The 13330-nt window shown below is 35.5% G+C and overlaps 2 protein-coding genes and 1 long non-coding RNA gene across 6 annotated transcripts; 2 read left to right on the forward strand and 1 right to left on the reverse strand.

Annotated features, from left to right (window-relative positions):
- Positions 1-1787: 1787 nt before the first annotated feature.
- Positions 1788-7651, forward strand: LOC140969428 (protoporphyrinogen oxidase, mitochondrial-like). Its single transcript, XM_073430776.1, has 18 exons — positions 1788-1962; positions 2059-2101; positions 2274-2409; positions 2508-2573; positions 2770-2820; positions 2937-2993; positions 3097-3167; positions 3587-3623; positions 3827-3892; positions 4099-4139; positions 4407-4536; positions 5564-5743; positions 5994-6068; positions 6418-6541; positions 6619-6727; positions 6802-6876; positions 6959-7065; positions 7391-7651. The coding sequence occupies exons 1-18, from the start codon at positions 1812-1814 to the stop codon at positions 7489-7491; spliced, it is 1620 nt and encodes a 539-aa protein (XP_073286877.1). The 5' UTR covers positions 1788-1811; the 3' UTR covers positions 7492-7651.
- Positions 7652-8404: 753 nt separating this feature from the next.
- On the forward strand, positions 8405-9637 carry LOC140969423 (uncharacterized). Its single transcript, XR_012173934.1, has 2 exons — positions 8405-9318; positions 9402-9637. It is a non-coding gene; the product is annotated as an uncharacterized lncRNA (long non-coding RNA).
- Positions 9638-9948: 311 nt separating this feature from the next.
- LOC140969422 (protein NUCLEAR FUSION DEFECTIVE 4-like) lies at positions 9949-12912 on the reverse strand. Of its 4 annotated transcripts, none has more exons than XM_073430770.1 (3): positions 12279-12912; positions 10789-12152; positions 9949-10621 (listed from the first exon to the last, which is right to left on the reverse strand). In XM_073430770.1, exons 1-3 carry the CDS (start codon positions 12612-12614, stop codon positions 10510-10512), a joined length of 1812 nt encoding a protein of 603 aa, XP_073286871.1. In that variant the 5' UTR covers positions 12615-12912; the 3' UTR covers positions 9949-10509. The 4 variants fall into 4 exon arrangements, with proteins under 4 accessions (XP_073286871.1, XP_073286870.1, XP_073286872.1 ...); XM_073430769.1 differs by having other exon boundaries at positions 10786-12152; XM_073430771.1 differs by having other exon boundaries at positions 9949-10618; positions 12279-12911.
- Between the last annotated feature and the right edge of the window lie 418 nt (positions 12913-13330).

Below are 13330 nucleotides of genomic sequence, written 5' to 3' on the forward strand. Positions count from 1 at the left end.
AATGAATTAGCATTATATATATACTTATTGGGTTTTTTTTTAAAAATAAAATATATTATTATTGCAAAAACACATTATTGGGTTTTTTTTTAAATAAAATATATTATTATTGCAAAAACACATTAAAAATGAATTGGGATTTTAAGGGTTGTAGAACTAAAATATTATTTCATCGATGTATTTTAAAAGATGTGACAAAAGTTAATAAGATTTGCAAAAATTAAGGTGCTGACATTTTACATATACTCATTGACTTGTTTGTCTCGACGGTTTAGGAGATGATGATATCGATATTCTATGTGTTATTGCTTTATTAATACACGTGGTTATATAAAGAGACAAATATATACACACACAATGTAAGGAAAATTACAATTTTTTATTATAAGATTTGTATGTTTTTCATTTTTTTGTTATGTTATCCGTCTGTTTAAATTTTTACTTCACTAGCTTGCACATTTTTTGGTTTAGTAATTTTTCTTCGGAGTATTGATGTGGCAACGGATAAAGATGATGTGTCGCAAAAAAAATGTTTTATGTGACGGTGGACATTGCTGACACGTCTAACGTCATGTTAGCACTATATTGAAAGAAGAACTAAAATCGAAAGAAAAAGTGCAAGTCGTGTTAACTTCCATTAAATACGAAAGAATCACATGATTAAATGGTGTTAGGATATATGAATAATGACTAGCTTCTTAAAATAATATGAAATTAGATAATGTGGCGCAAATTATAAATTTAAAGTTCAAAATTAAGGATCCCACTATTTTGAAGTTTTGGATTCCATGAGCGCCTTTTAGTGGGGTTTCATTATAGTTAGGTAATACTTTACAATTTTGTTTAATATTATTACATATTTCGATTTGTTGGTTAGATGTTTATCTCATTGTTATGTCACATATATTATTTTATAAAACACATTGTAATCTCACACAAACATACATATATGCAAGTAGTAAATCTATTGTGAGATGAGATTATGGATTTATATTTGTGAAACGAGTCGATCGGTCTATATCTGGAGTGAAAAATACATTGAGTAAGTATATTTTGAGACGATTTTACGGATTCATAGTAGGTGGAATTTATATGTCTGATTTCTCAAATCCCAACCAACACTCGCCAAGTTGATTGTTGCTACTTAAATGTCACGATTCCATGCTCTTGGCGTCAACTTTTTATCATCATTTTATATGAACAAGCAACTTTAAACAAACTTGGCTTGCACCATAATCTAATATCTCTTTCTCTAAATGATAATTTCTTTTTTTTAAAAAAATACTGCCACTGTTCAAGAAACTAAAATTTTTTATCATAAATTATTTTAGTAAAAAATATTAATATGAAGTGATGGGTTGCTCGTAGGCTGATTCGACACAAATAATTAAAATATATATTTTTTAAAATCCGATTTTTCATTTTTTCATCCCATAACTTCCGCTCGAAGTTGCATTATACGTATGGTGACTATACAAAATTAAAATACAAAAATTCTTATCAGATCATCTCATATGTTAGGTTAATTTCCGAGACGAATATCCAACTCGATCATGTCCTCACGAGAGACTTACTCAAATTAAAAGAGGTAAAGTCTGAACATGTTAATTAATAACTATGACTCTATTCAACGAGCCAATTATGTTAATCGATCAGTTAATTGTTGTAATTGCTTGGATTTCAAATTTTGTCCACCTTAACATTCGAACGCTATTGGGCCGGTGCGTCGAATGTGAATTTGGGCCAACTGTTCGGCCCATTGTTTACGTATATACATCAGAAAGCCCAGTTTCCTTTTTCTACGTTCCCAGATGAACAAGATTCTTGAATTTGAAGCACAATACCACGCGCTAAGACCCCGGAGAAGACTGGATAAATCTCTGACCCATCAACTTTCGTTGCCACAACTTGGAGTTGGAAGAATACTGTCGATGAATTCTGCGACCAAAGAAGATAAGAAAAGTCTGTTTTCCTCTTATCATTTGACGTTTTAGTTGCAATGCTTCTTTGGACCTTGGAATCCTCGGTGTGAATGATTTGACTAATGTTGTGTTTTAGGTTTTTTGGGTAAACGTGTTGCTGTGATTGGCGCTGGTGTTAGGTATGTTAGCGAGAATCAAGGTGGTGTTAGAACTTGTGATAAGATCATAGAAATGTGGTGGTCTTGTGGAAGGCTTGCGATTTCTCAACTCTGTTGAAGAATTCCTCTTCAACTGTGAGTTGCTTGTGTTTTGTTAAGTTATTTGGCCTCTTTTTTCTTTTTTTTTTTGCAGTGGGTTATCTGCGGCATACAAGTTGAAATTACAAGGTTTAAATGTCACGGTATTTGAAGCTGATGACAGAGCTGGAGGAATGTTGAAAAGCGTTTCCCATGATGGTCTGATATGGGATGAGGGTGCAAATACCATGGTTCGTTTGTTGTAATGCAGTGCCTTCTAGCTGTTCAAGTTGCAAAATATCGTTTTTTATGCTAACTCAAATGACTTCTGGTTGACTTTGATATTTAGACTGAGAGTGAGGCAGCTGTTGGCTTTTTGCTGGATAATCTCGGACTCAGAGAGAAGCAACAATTTGTATGGCCTTTTTCCTTTGTGTTGTTTCTCCTTCCCCTTCCTTTTGGTTTTGCTTTTCTTGAAATGGGCTTGGACGCATTTTGCCAAGTGGTTTGGATTTGGCTGCAATAGCAATATGAGTAGTGAAGTATAATTTCATGCAATCTCAAGCTTATGATTTGGTTAATTTAGTTTGTGTTTTAATGCTTGAATGCAGCCAATTTCACAGCACAAGCGCTATATAGCCAAAAATGGGACCCCTGTAATGGTAATGTCTTCAGCACATTTACAGGAGTAGCATATATTGTCATCTTGATGATGCAGGAGGCACTGCTTCATGTTTGACATGTTCTTTCTAATCTTTGGTAAATTATTCCTGTACAGTTACCATCGAATCCCATAGAATTGATCGGGAGCAATTTTCTTTCATCAAGATCAAAGGTTACTTATCACATTTGACTTTGATGACATCTCTTTATTTAATGCACGGGATGAGGTACCCCTATTTATTCACTGGAGTTTTCCTTTTTTCTTCTATTTCCAGCTTCAACTATTATTGGAGCCATTTTTATGGAAGAAAAATACTCTCTCTAAAGGGCTTGACACACAGGAAAGGTATCAATGATTGGACAAGCATGCTATACTAGAATTGTTTGCGAGCTTTATCTTTGTCCTCTTTATCGTGGAGTCCTTGAATATTTCTCTTTGAATGATATCTTTTCCTGATTAAACTGTCATGCCATTGTCGACCACTCAACCCTATTTATGTGATTATCACGGAGCTTTATTGGCATATATTCTGTTAATTGTTGTTATCGACAACATTTTTGTTTGTCGATAAATGTCCTAGTTACCATTTTTGATAATGAACGGCTTGGGGAATTTTATCTATATGTTATAGGAATCTAGTCAACTTTATTAGCATCGGTTATCTTCCTTCACATCATACAATAACTTTACTTCTCTTAGCTATTGTTTCCTGCCATATGGAGAATCGAGCTTATTGCATGTGACCAACATTTACTTTCCTGCAGTGTTGGCTCCTTCTCCCAACGTCATTTTGGGAAAGAGGTAATCTATATAGTTTCATAAACTCAAAATTTTTCACATTTCAGCTCAACACTTGTCATACTTGCGATTGGCCTCAAACCAAAATGTTGAATTTTGTCACACCTTTTTGCCCTATTATTGTTGTGCCATCAAAATGGAATTTTACTTTACACCATGCTTATAAGTTTCAGCTTCCAAATATATTCTCACAAAATTATCATTAGGTTGTCGACTATCTCATCGATCCTTTCGTTGCGGGGACAAGCGGAGGTGACCCTGAATCCCTCTCTGTGAGTGATCTCAAATTTCTTTATTGATCTGCCCAACAAATGAACGACAATATCTTTATCGATCTGATCAATGACTGAAATGAGGAAAATTGAAAGAATGGACATTGGAACGCATTTCACTCCTTTAGTGGTTTTGTTTTGATTAACCTACAAATACCATGCTGTTGAAATCACCGAAAACGTTTTGCCTATTTTTCCTTGACCAGATGCGCCATGTATTTCCAGAGTTATGGAACCTTGAGAAGAGGTAAGTCGGTATTTTTAATCCGTAGAATGGCAGTTGCTTATGGGTAATTAATAGTTTGAATTAATACTTTTTATGTAGACAAAGATGGTGAAGATTTTTCTTTATGACTATCTACTATGTATGATTATAGTTTAGACACATGGACGCAACATTTGTGAAACAATCTAAACAATTCTGAAATATTAAACTTGTGAAAAAGTCTCTTTCATGCATTTACGATTTCTGTTTAAAGTCTGTTGATAGTTCTAAAAACTTTGGTGTCATCAGGTTTGGCTCCATTATAGCCGGTGCTCTCCAGTCTAAGTTATCTGCCAAAAAGGATACTTCTGGCAGAATGAAGAACTCATCAGCAAAAAAACATAAGCGTGGGTCTTTCTCATTTTTGGGTGGAATGCAGGTATATATTGTTTCCTAACCAGGGGCGTAGCCAGGATTTTGTGCCTAAGGGGGCTAAATTTAATGTTAAAAACTTCATCAATAAAAAATAGACGGGTTAAGATATACATGTTATTTCAATCTTTTACTCTATTACATATATATTCTTAATCTTTTTTTTTTTGAATAATAATCTCACTAATAATTATACAAAAGACTAAATTTTATTATATTAATATTTTTGAATTTTATAATTCCGGTGTTCTCTAAATTCAAATAATACATTAGATTATATTTTAATAACAAAATTTTATTTTGAAAAAAATATATGTGAAAATTTGATTGAGTGAATAATAATTTGTTTTCTCAAATAACTTGAAAAGTTATGTTATTATAATATTTTCGTTATATAAAGTATAATTTTTAAATTTAGTCTACATTATTGTCGTTCCATATTATCCAAAATAAAGAACTGATCTATTTTTCATTTTATACGAATATTTGTCCATTTTATTGATTTAAATAAAAGACAAATCAATTTATTTCATAAGCAAAAATATAATTAACTCGATCATATGTAGTTTTTGAACAATTAAATAATTTTATCTATTACAAAACACAAAATTGTATATCTGATTTATATTTGTAATTAGTTCATACCTACCAATCAATATAATGAGCCCATTTGAAAATTCATTGTAGGCTTAGCTAAGATATTAAAACTAATGTGATAAATATGTAGGCCGATAATATAAAGATTTAAGCTCTGGCATTCACTTCTTTTCTATCCTATATGGAAGAATAACATATAATCAAGATACAGATTTATGCAGAATTAAATTGATTGTAATCCTCGGTTGCGTTGCATGTGTAAAAGTTGTACCTGCTATTAACTTCATTAAAAACCTTTTGTAAGGGATTTGGAAGGGTCAGGCTCTCTGTGGTTGTTATGCATGCGTCTTTTAACTTATATCATCATGCTAACATAAACTTTCTGGATACAATGATGGCCCTGCCATTGTAATGTGTTAGTTTATGCGTGTTTGCAGACACTCACTGACGCACTGTGCAATGTTCTTGATAAAGAGGAACTAAAACTCCAATCTAAGGTGCTGGAATTATCCAGTAGCCGCAACGAGAACTCTCCACTTGATAACTGGTCAGTTTCTTATGAGTCAGAAGGCAAGAAGCTTAATGATGAGAAGTCTTTTGACGCATTGGTAGTTACAGTAAGTAAATGTCTGTAGAGATGGTTTCATTATGTATTTTACAGAAGCCATTCTCTCTATTTCAAGCCCATGTAACAATTGATAGACTTCCTTGTCTACTATAAAAGAGACATCAGTTCTGGCCTCTTCTGTGAATATAAATATGGAAATAACTTGGACAAATTGCTTTTTAATGCAAATTATAATTCTTATGATGTTACAATGTTCAGAATGTCTGAGATATTGAAATGATTTTCAATTTTTCTGTCAGGCCCCCCTCTCTGTTGTTAAGCACATGAAAATTAACATAAGAGGAAGCCCTTTTCCATTAGACTTTGTTCCTGAGGTATGCATTTTTTAGCCTTTTCAGTGAACACATCCAGGTTTCGTCATATTATTTGTGTTTGACAAGTTGAGAAGTTAGTTGCAAATGCGAATGTAATTTGGTGGATGAACAGTAATTGTTTGTTCTTTTAAAGGTCAATGATGTCATGCAAGTTTAATATATTCGTTCAGTTTGCGGCATTTAATGGGTCTTAACTCTTAAGTTATTCATATCTTAGTGCTAACATCCTTACAATTATTAGTCGTTCATAATGGGACAAGTTTGTGGACAGCACTTACTGCATTTAATAGGAAAGTACTTGTATGATTTTCTGCTTGATTGACGTTCATTCTAGATGTAATATGCGCAGGTCAGTTATATACCAATATCTGTTATAATTACCACATTTAAGAGAGAGTATGTCAAGCGGCCCCTTGAAGGTTTTGGAGTTCTCGTACCTTCCAAAGAGCAAGATAATGGCTTGAAGACACTTGGTGACACACTGCCCCTCCAGGTTGTGTAACTATTATTGTTATCCATGTATTTCTGATATAATACTTTGTGCTTGCAGGGACCCTTTTCTCTTCTATGATGTTTCCAGATCGTGCACCCAGTGATGTTCATCTCTACACCACATTTGTTGGGGGGAGTCGAAACAGAGAACTTGCAAAGGCATCAAGGTATAGTAAATATCATTGATTGTTTTTTGCATGTCTCGAGTACAAACAGCTTTCTCATAGTATTTTTTTCACAGGGATGAACTGAAACAGATAGTGACTTCTGATCTCAAACAATTGTTGGGTGCTGAGGGAGAACCCACTTTTATGCAGTATGTAATTATGCAGTGCGTATGGACTAGGAAAATAGTGCTTCCAGTTATACTCGCTTACATGTTATGCCATTGATTGCAGTCATTATTATTGGAGCAGAGGATTTCCTTTATATGGGCACGATTATAACTCGGTCATCGAAACTATTGGGAAGATGGAAAAAGACCTTCCAGGATTTTTTTATGCTGGCAAGTCTCCGGTTTACGTCTGCTCTCTTTGATTTCCATAAATTCTTTTCCCCTTATTATTTTCTTTAACCAATCATATTTTTATTACCGGGAAACATTTTCATTTGTGATTTGGCTAAAATCATCCTGCAAATTGTTATGTATTCCATCACACTGCTTGCCATTTTTGAAGAAATTCAAAACATAAATCATCTGTTGAAGGGGGAATAATAGGTGGTAAAAATAAGGCAAACCAAGGGATAAACATGCATTTGGGGCGGTATGGAAACGTTTTGCTTTAGCTCGATTCTTTCGTTTGTGCTGAAACACATATTATCATCGATAGGCAACCACAAGGGAGGATTATCCGTCGGGAAAGCAATATCGAGTGGGTGCCATGCTGCTGATCTCTTGATCTCATATCTGGAGGCTTCGTCAAATGCTTAGTTGAAACTCGCAGCAGTGTGTAGCGGGTTTGGGAACCTTTTGCTTTTGTAAGAAGATGTCATTTCCGACTCATAACTCTATTACAGGTATATGTTTTACATCAAAATAATATACTTTCTATTCAACCACAAATCTATACCCATGTATTTGTTTCATACTTTTCTGAAGAATACTCCTTTGTTTTTATTTATTTTTATTTAATCGAATAACTCTATTAATATATTTATGTATCATTTTACACTTAGTAATTTATTGAAATCATCACACAAATAATCAATATAATCATCAAGAGCGATCGAAACACAAAGCTTGATTCGATTCAGAAAATATAAAACTGAAGTAGTTTGTTTCCCGTCCTCATTCGAGGGGGCCACGGGGAATGGCGCAGATGCTCACAAATTTAAATGCCAGATTGAAGCCATTGTCGGTACAAATTATGAGTAAAATAAGAATAAATCATCATTTCAGTATGATTTCACCCAAAACCTTGTTTTGGATTAAAAAAAAAACTATTCGAATAACTAAACACTCTTTCGATCCCTACCTTTCGCTCAATCATTTAAAGTTTATTTAATGGCAAATTTTAATTATTCTGTCAAAATTATATGTTTTTCTTTAATATACTTTTCGTTTATTACCTCTAATAATTGTAATAAGTCCAATCTCAAAAGTCTAGCTATCCAATTTACGTGCTCTTCTAGAAATACGTTGTTATATTATATCATATATATTTAAAAGGTTAAACATATTATTTTCATTTCAAATTCTTAATGGAATTTTACTCAATTATTTTTTAAAAAAACAAGTTTATTTTCTTGAAAATGTAAGTTTCATTCTCCTATATAAATTACTCAAGTTGTTTCTCAAAATTTACCCCAAAATCTAGAAAAATAAACCAAAATGACGAAAAATATCCATTTCTTGTTGCTTATCGAATGCATGCGGAAGCAAAATCATTTAATGCAGTGACTGCCTCAGATTCTTCATTCTCACCCGCCACCATTACCGTATCAATGTGAATCTTTCCTTTCCCGAACCAGCCACCACAAATATCCAGCATTCTGCTGGTGCCTGGGGTAGCTTAACGTTGCTTCTTTCTGCTTTCTTTTATGGTTTTCCTTAATAAGCTACTCACCAGCCATGAATCTTGGAATTCCCATTTGCAGTTTCAGTTTGTCCTTGGAATTTGAGCTCAAATTCTGTCATTTAAAGCTAACAAATTAATGATTCTATATTAAAGTACGATCTTGAATGTAGTGCTTGTCTTGTTGTGTCTTCTTTTGAAGTAATTAACCACTTTAAAGGCAGAGTCTTTGGAATATGTCATTTTAGCTCTTTATGGAAAGACTCTTATCTATGGGTTTTTTTTTCTTTTCTATTTCTTGTTAACCCTGACTTTATTAGGTGAAATTTGCAAATGGGGTGTTCAATTTCTTTAATTCTGGTGTTTGTTTCATGGGTTCTCTTTGCGTCAAGGTCCACTCATCAGTTGCGAAGCTATGACATGGAGATTCTTCTCCAGCTGATGAAGCATTTGGAGCACCCAGTGGTATTAACTGTTTGGGAAAATAGCAATGGTGATTTGTGTAGCTCGTCCTCCCCACCGCAAATGAGCATTAAATGTGAGAATGATTCTGTCACCGAACTCAGGATTATTGGAGCTAAGCCTGAAAAGATAAGCCTGTTAGTTTGTGATTAATCTCTAGAGATGTCTGTTTCAGGCACGTGGAAAAGCCAGATGACGATGTTTACAACTTTGGGATCATATTGCTCGAAACGCTTGTAGGTCCTGATGCAAGTGAAAACAAAGAAGCATTTATGCTAAATGTAATGGTATCTTAATGTAGTAGCAATACATCCCTTGCTAGTTCCAAGCAAATATATCATCTGTTGTTGCTTCCATGTGATAGGCATCCTTCAGCAGCCAAGATGGTAGAAGTAAAATAGTGCATCCAATCGTGCTGAACACCAGCTCGCAAGAATCCTTCTCCATTGTGATATCCATCACCAAGAACTGTATATCACCCGAATCCTCGAACAGGCCGTCGTTTGAGGACGTTCTCTGGAATTTGCAGTATGCTGCTCAGGTCCAGGCTACTGCTGATGCTGATCAGAAATCAGATAGTGTGACATAGTCATAGTTTCAGTTCAGATAACTAGCTGTCCTCTTCTGAATTTGTCATTGTGCAAATATACATAGAGGATCCATGAAGTTACAGATGAGAGGGACTCGGTATCATGTCGGCAAGAGATTGTGGGGAGAAAACAAGTGAAGTATCGATATGTTGGAGAAGGATTTGTATTCCACTGTCAAACAGAAGAATCAAATAGTGATTTGAGTTTCTTGTGAGAAGTATGACTTTGGAACTTACCTTTACAATTATGCATTTAATATACTCGAACCTCAGGTCCCGATATGAGGATTGAGGGGAGTCTCAAGAAGCGCCAACCTTAGGCCCAATTTTGAGGAGGACTTAAAAACAAACTCGAGTCATGAACAATTCACAACTTTTTCGGGTCCTTTACAAGATTGAGGTATCTCAATCTATCTGCTGCATCTTGGGGCGGTAGGATTCCTCAAAATCTTGTAAATCTTCAAGCTTAGAGTATTTAGATTAAAAAACACGGGATAGGTCGCACATTGAGACTTATAATATTATCGTGTTTTGTGAAATAAAAGAGCAACTTTCGACTTCAGTTTGGAAAATATTATCCAGTGAAATTGAATTTGGACAATAATCTTTCTATTGGATGTGTGGTGATAAAAGTCCCAGCACTTGTGCAGAGAGTGTGCATACAAGCAGATCCAACTATGCCATTAAAACGTCAACAACGAAGTAATACAGAAGCAAAATTCAAAAACATCATATGCTCATCACCAAGAATGCAGAAGGTAAAGTTTGGGTAAAACTTAAAAGAAAAATATCATGACAAGTTACATATACTTGAAACACTCCAGAAAGGATGGGAGAGCAGCAGTATTCTATCACACAGAACAGGAACTACAATAAGAGATCATTAGGCAAGGACTCTTTCGGGAACATCCCAGTTATCTTCATCGTCATCTCTCTTCTTGGTCTTAGATGCTTCTTCTCTAAATTGCGTATCGTTTCTCCATTGAGGGCTCCTGCTAAGATTTTAATAAAATTACCTGATCCAGAATCACGAAGACCAGAATCATTAAATTTCTTAATTTATATTATATATAATTGATATACAAGTATATTATTACATTTACTTTCTAGAACCTCTAAATGTGCCAAACCACAATGTAAAAATTGCAGCTACAACAACTACCTCCGAGTTGTGGACTTTCCATAGAGATGAGTATACACTGGCCTCGTTCGATGTACAAGAATCATGCTCAGAACAACTGCAAGAATGCAAAGTCCCGACATGATCAACGAAGTCAAGAAGTAACAGATCGCCCCGTCGCACTTTAGAGCTTCTTTTGTGCTTGATCTGATCACGTGTTGAGCTTGTTTCTCCGCCTCGCTGTCGTATATGCTGCTGGCGATTATGCCGGAGAATATCAATGATCCTGCCGGATTGGCTAATGTTAGAAAATTGTATAATGCTCCAAACTTCTTCAGTCCGAACAACTCGGAGGCGGTAGCAGGCACTATTGCCCAGTGTGCTCCGTATCCGAGCCCGGCCAGAAGGGTTCCGACGTACATCGCCCCTGCCCAACCCATTGCGAAAGAGAAATGTCCCATCGCCATTATAAGTTGGGCAATGGCCATGGCAACAGGCCGCGGATATGCGTAGTTCTGTACAATATTCTCGGAGAAGTAACCGCCACCGACCCGCCCGAGGAAGTTCCAAATGCTGATCATGGAAACGAATACATGGGTATTGTCGTACCCCAAGGACTGGCTCATCTGGCCCAAGTTGTCGATCACCATCAAGCCGGAACCAGAACCTAAGAGAAGAGAGAAGAATATGAGCCAAAAGTCTGCCTTTATCAGTGCTTCCGTCAATGTGAAGTCCTCCCCCCGGTGCGGCCTTCGTTTCTTGATTCTCACAGCTCCTTCTGCAGCTGCTTGTGCTAATCTTGCCTGGAGCTGAGCCATTTTCTTTCGTCTCTCCAAAGCTGGAAGCAAGTCCACTTCTCTAGGCTTTTCGTCTTCGATCTCACTGAATATGACATCCTCATGGGGTACCAATGGCTCCTCTGCTGGCGACCTTGGGTCCCGAGAGAAACTCAAGGTGATTGGGATAACAATGGGAATCAACAACAGAGCAAATAAAATTAGAGTGAAGATTGTGATAACAGTTGGGCTCAAATCAAGCAGATCTTCAACAAGCATGACCACCATCAGATATGCAGCCAAGATCAGACATATGCTGTAGATAAAAGAGAAACTGAACCCATCCGACGACCTCATCTGTTTGTGACCTCCAACCGGCCTGACCACGAACATTAGACCAATGGCCACCATCGTCGGCCCGACGGCAACCATAAATATGAGTGAAGCGTGATCTGGGGAATGCATCATTGCATATACCTGAGTCAAGATTGCACCTCCCAACCCAGCAAAACCCTTCAGTATTCCCACAATTGGTCCACGGCTTTTGGGGAAGTTTTGCACGCAAGAGACTAGCGCAGCTGTGTTGAAGAAGGTCTCCCCATTTGTTCCAACAAATATAAGAATGCACATCTGCAACAAATTCATCCAGAACTATTCAAATGGTATCCCATATCCTGCCTCAATCTTAGAAACATTTTTTTGTCAAATCAAGAGCAATAGTTTGACGAAAACAATATAATAACAATCGATACTCACAGTCCATAATGGCAAAACAGGAACTCGGCCGGTGACTACAAGCCAAACCAACCCATATCCAACAAAATTCTGAATAGAGCCAACAAGAATAGCACCCCACAATGGAAAAATCTCAGATAAACTCCCAGCCAAGAATCCTACGCTATCTCCCAAGTCTTTGGCCACGCCCAACCAAGCAACCTGCTTTTGGTTATAGTTTAAACAACTTTTGATGGTTGGTGAAATGCTTCCGAACAAATATCCAATTCCCGCACAAGATTGTATCCACATCGCGGCCACGAAAACGAGCCATCTATTGTTAAAAAAGGAAGAAATCCCATCATTCATAAAACACATAATTAATCAATCCTTCAGAAAAAAAACACCTTTAGATGAATCTATAATCTTCCCTATTGCTTCCTAAGCTGGTTTTCTGCAAATGCAATAATAGTTTTTTTTATGACAGCTCTTTGGACCCCATAAAATTCAAAAATAGCGAGGAGAAAATCATGGAAGTTTTGGATTGATTTGATCTGGTATCATATGACAACGATTTTGGTGGCAAGAGTTCTTCAATTTTTATGGTCAATGCCTTCTACAAATGGCGAATGCAAATGGGATGGTGGATGGATGCCCTTGCAATATATTGAAAACATCAGCATAAACAAATACAAAAGTAAAACGCAAAACAAAACGCAACTTTTTGTATTAATTTCTTGTCACATCAAAAACAAAAAACCTCGATTATTCAATATACAAAAATAAAAAAAAAAAACCCTAACAACTTTCGTACGAAATCACAATCAATTCAAATATCTCGATTATTAAATTAATAGATCCGACAATCAACTTACATTATTGATTTATACATTTCATATATTTAAAAATTAATAATTTATGTATATCATATACTTTTTTTTTATATGCATGACTTATTTTTCATTAAAAATAATATAATATTTATTGATTTAAAATTATAAATTTTTATAAATTATTATTGAAAATTTATATGACAAAAATTTGTGTGAAACGATCTCACGGGTCATATTTTGTGAGACGGGTCTCTTATTTGG

The sequence above is a fragment of the Primulina huaijiensis genome, unplaced genomic scaffold, assembly GCF_012295235.1.
Source record: "Primulina huaijiensis isolate GDHJ02 unplaced genomic scaffold, ASM1229523v2 scaffold4153, whole genome shotgun sequence".
Taxonomy (NCBI): domain Eukaryota; kingdom Viridiplantae; phylum Streptophyta; class Magnoliopsida; order Lamiales; family Gesneriaceae; genus Primulina; species Primulina huaijiensis.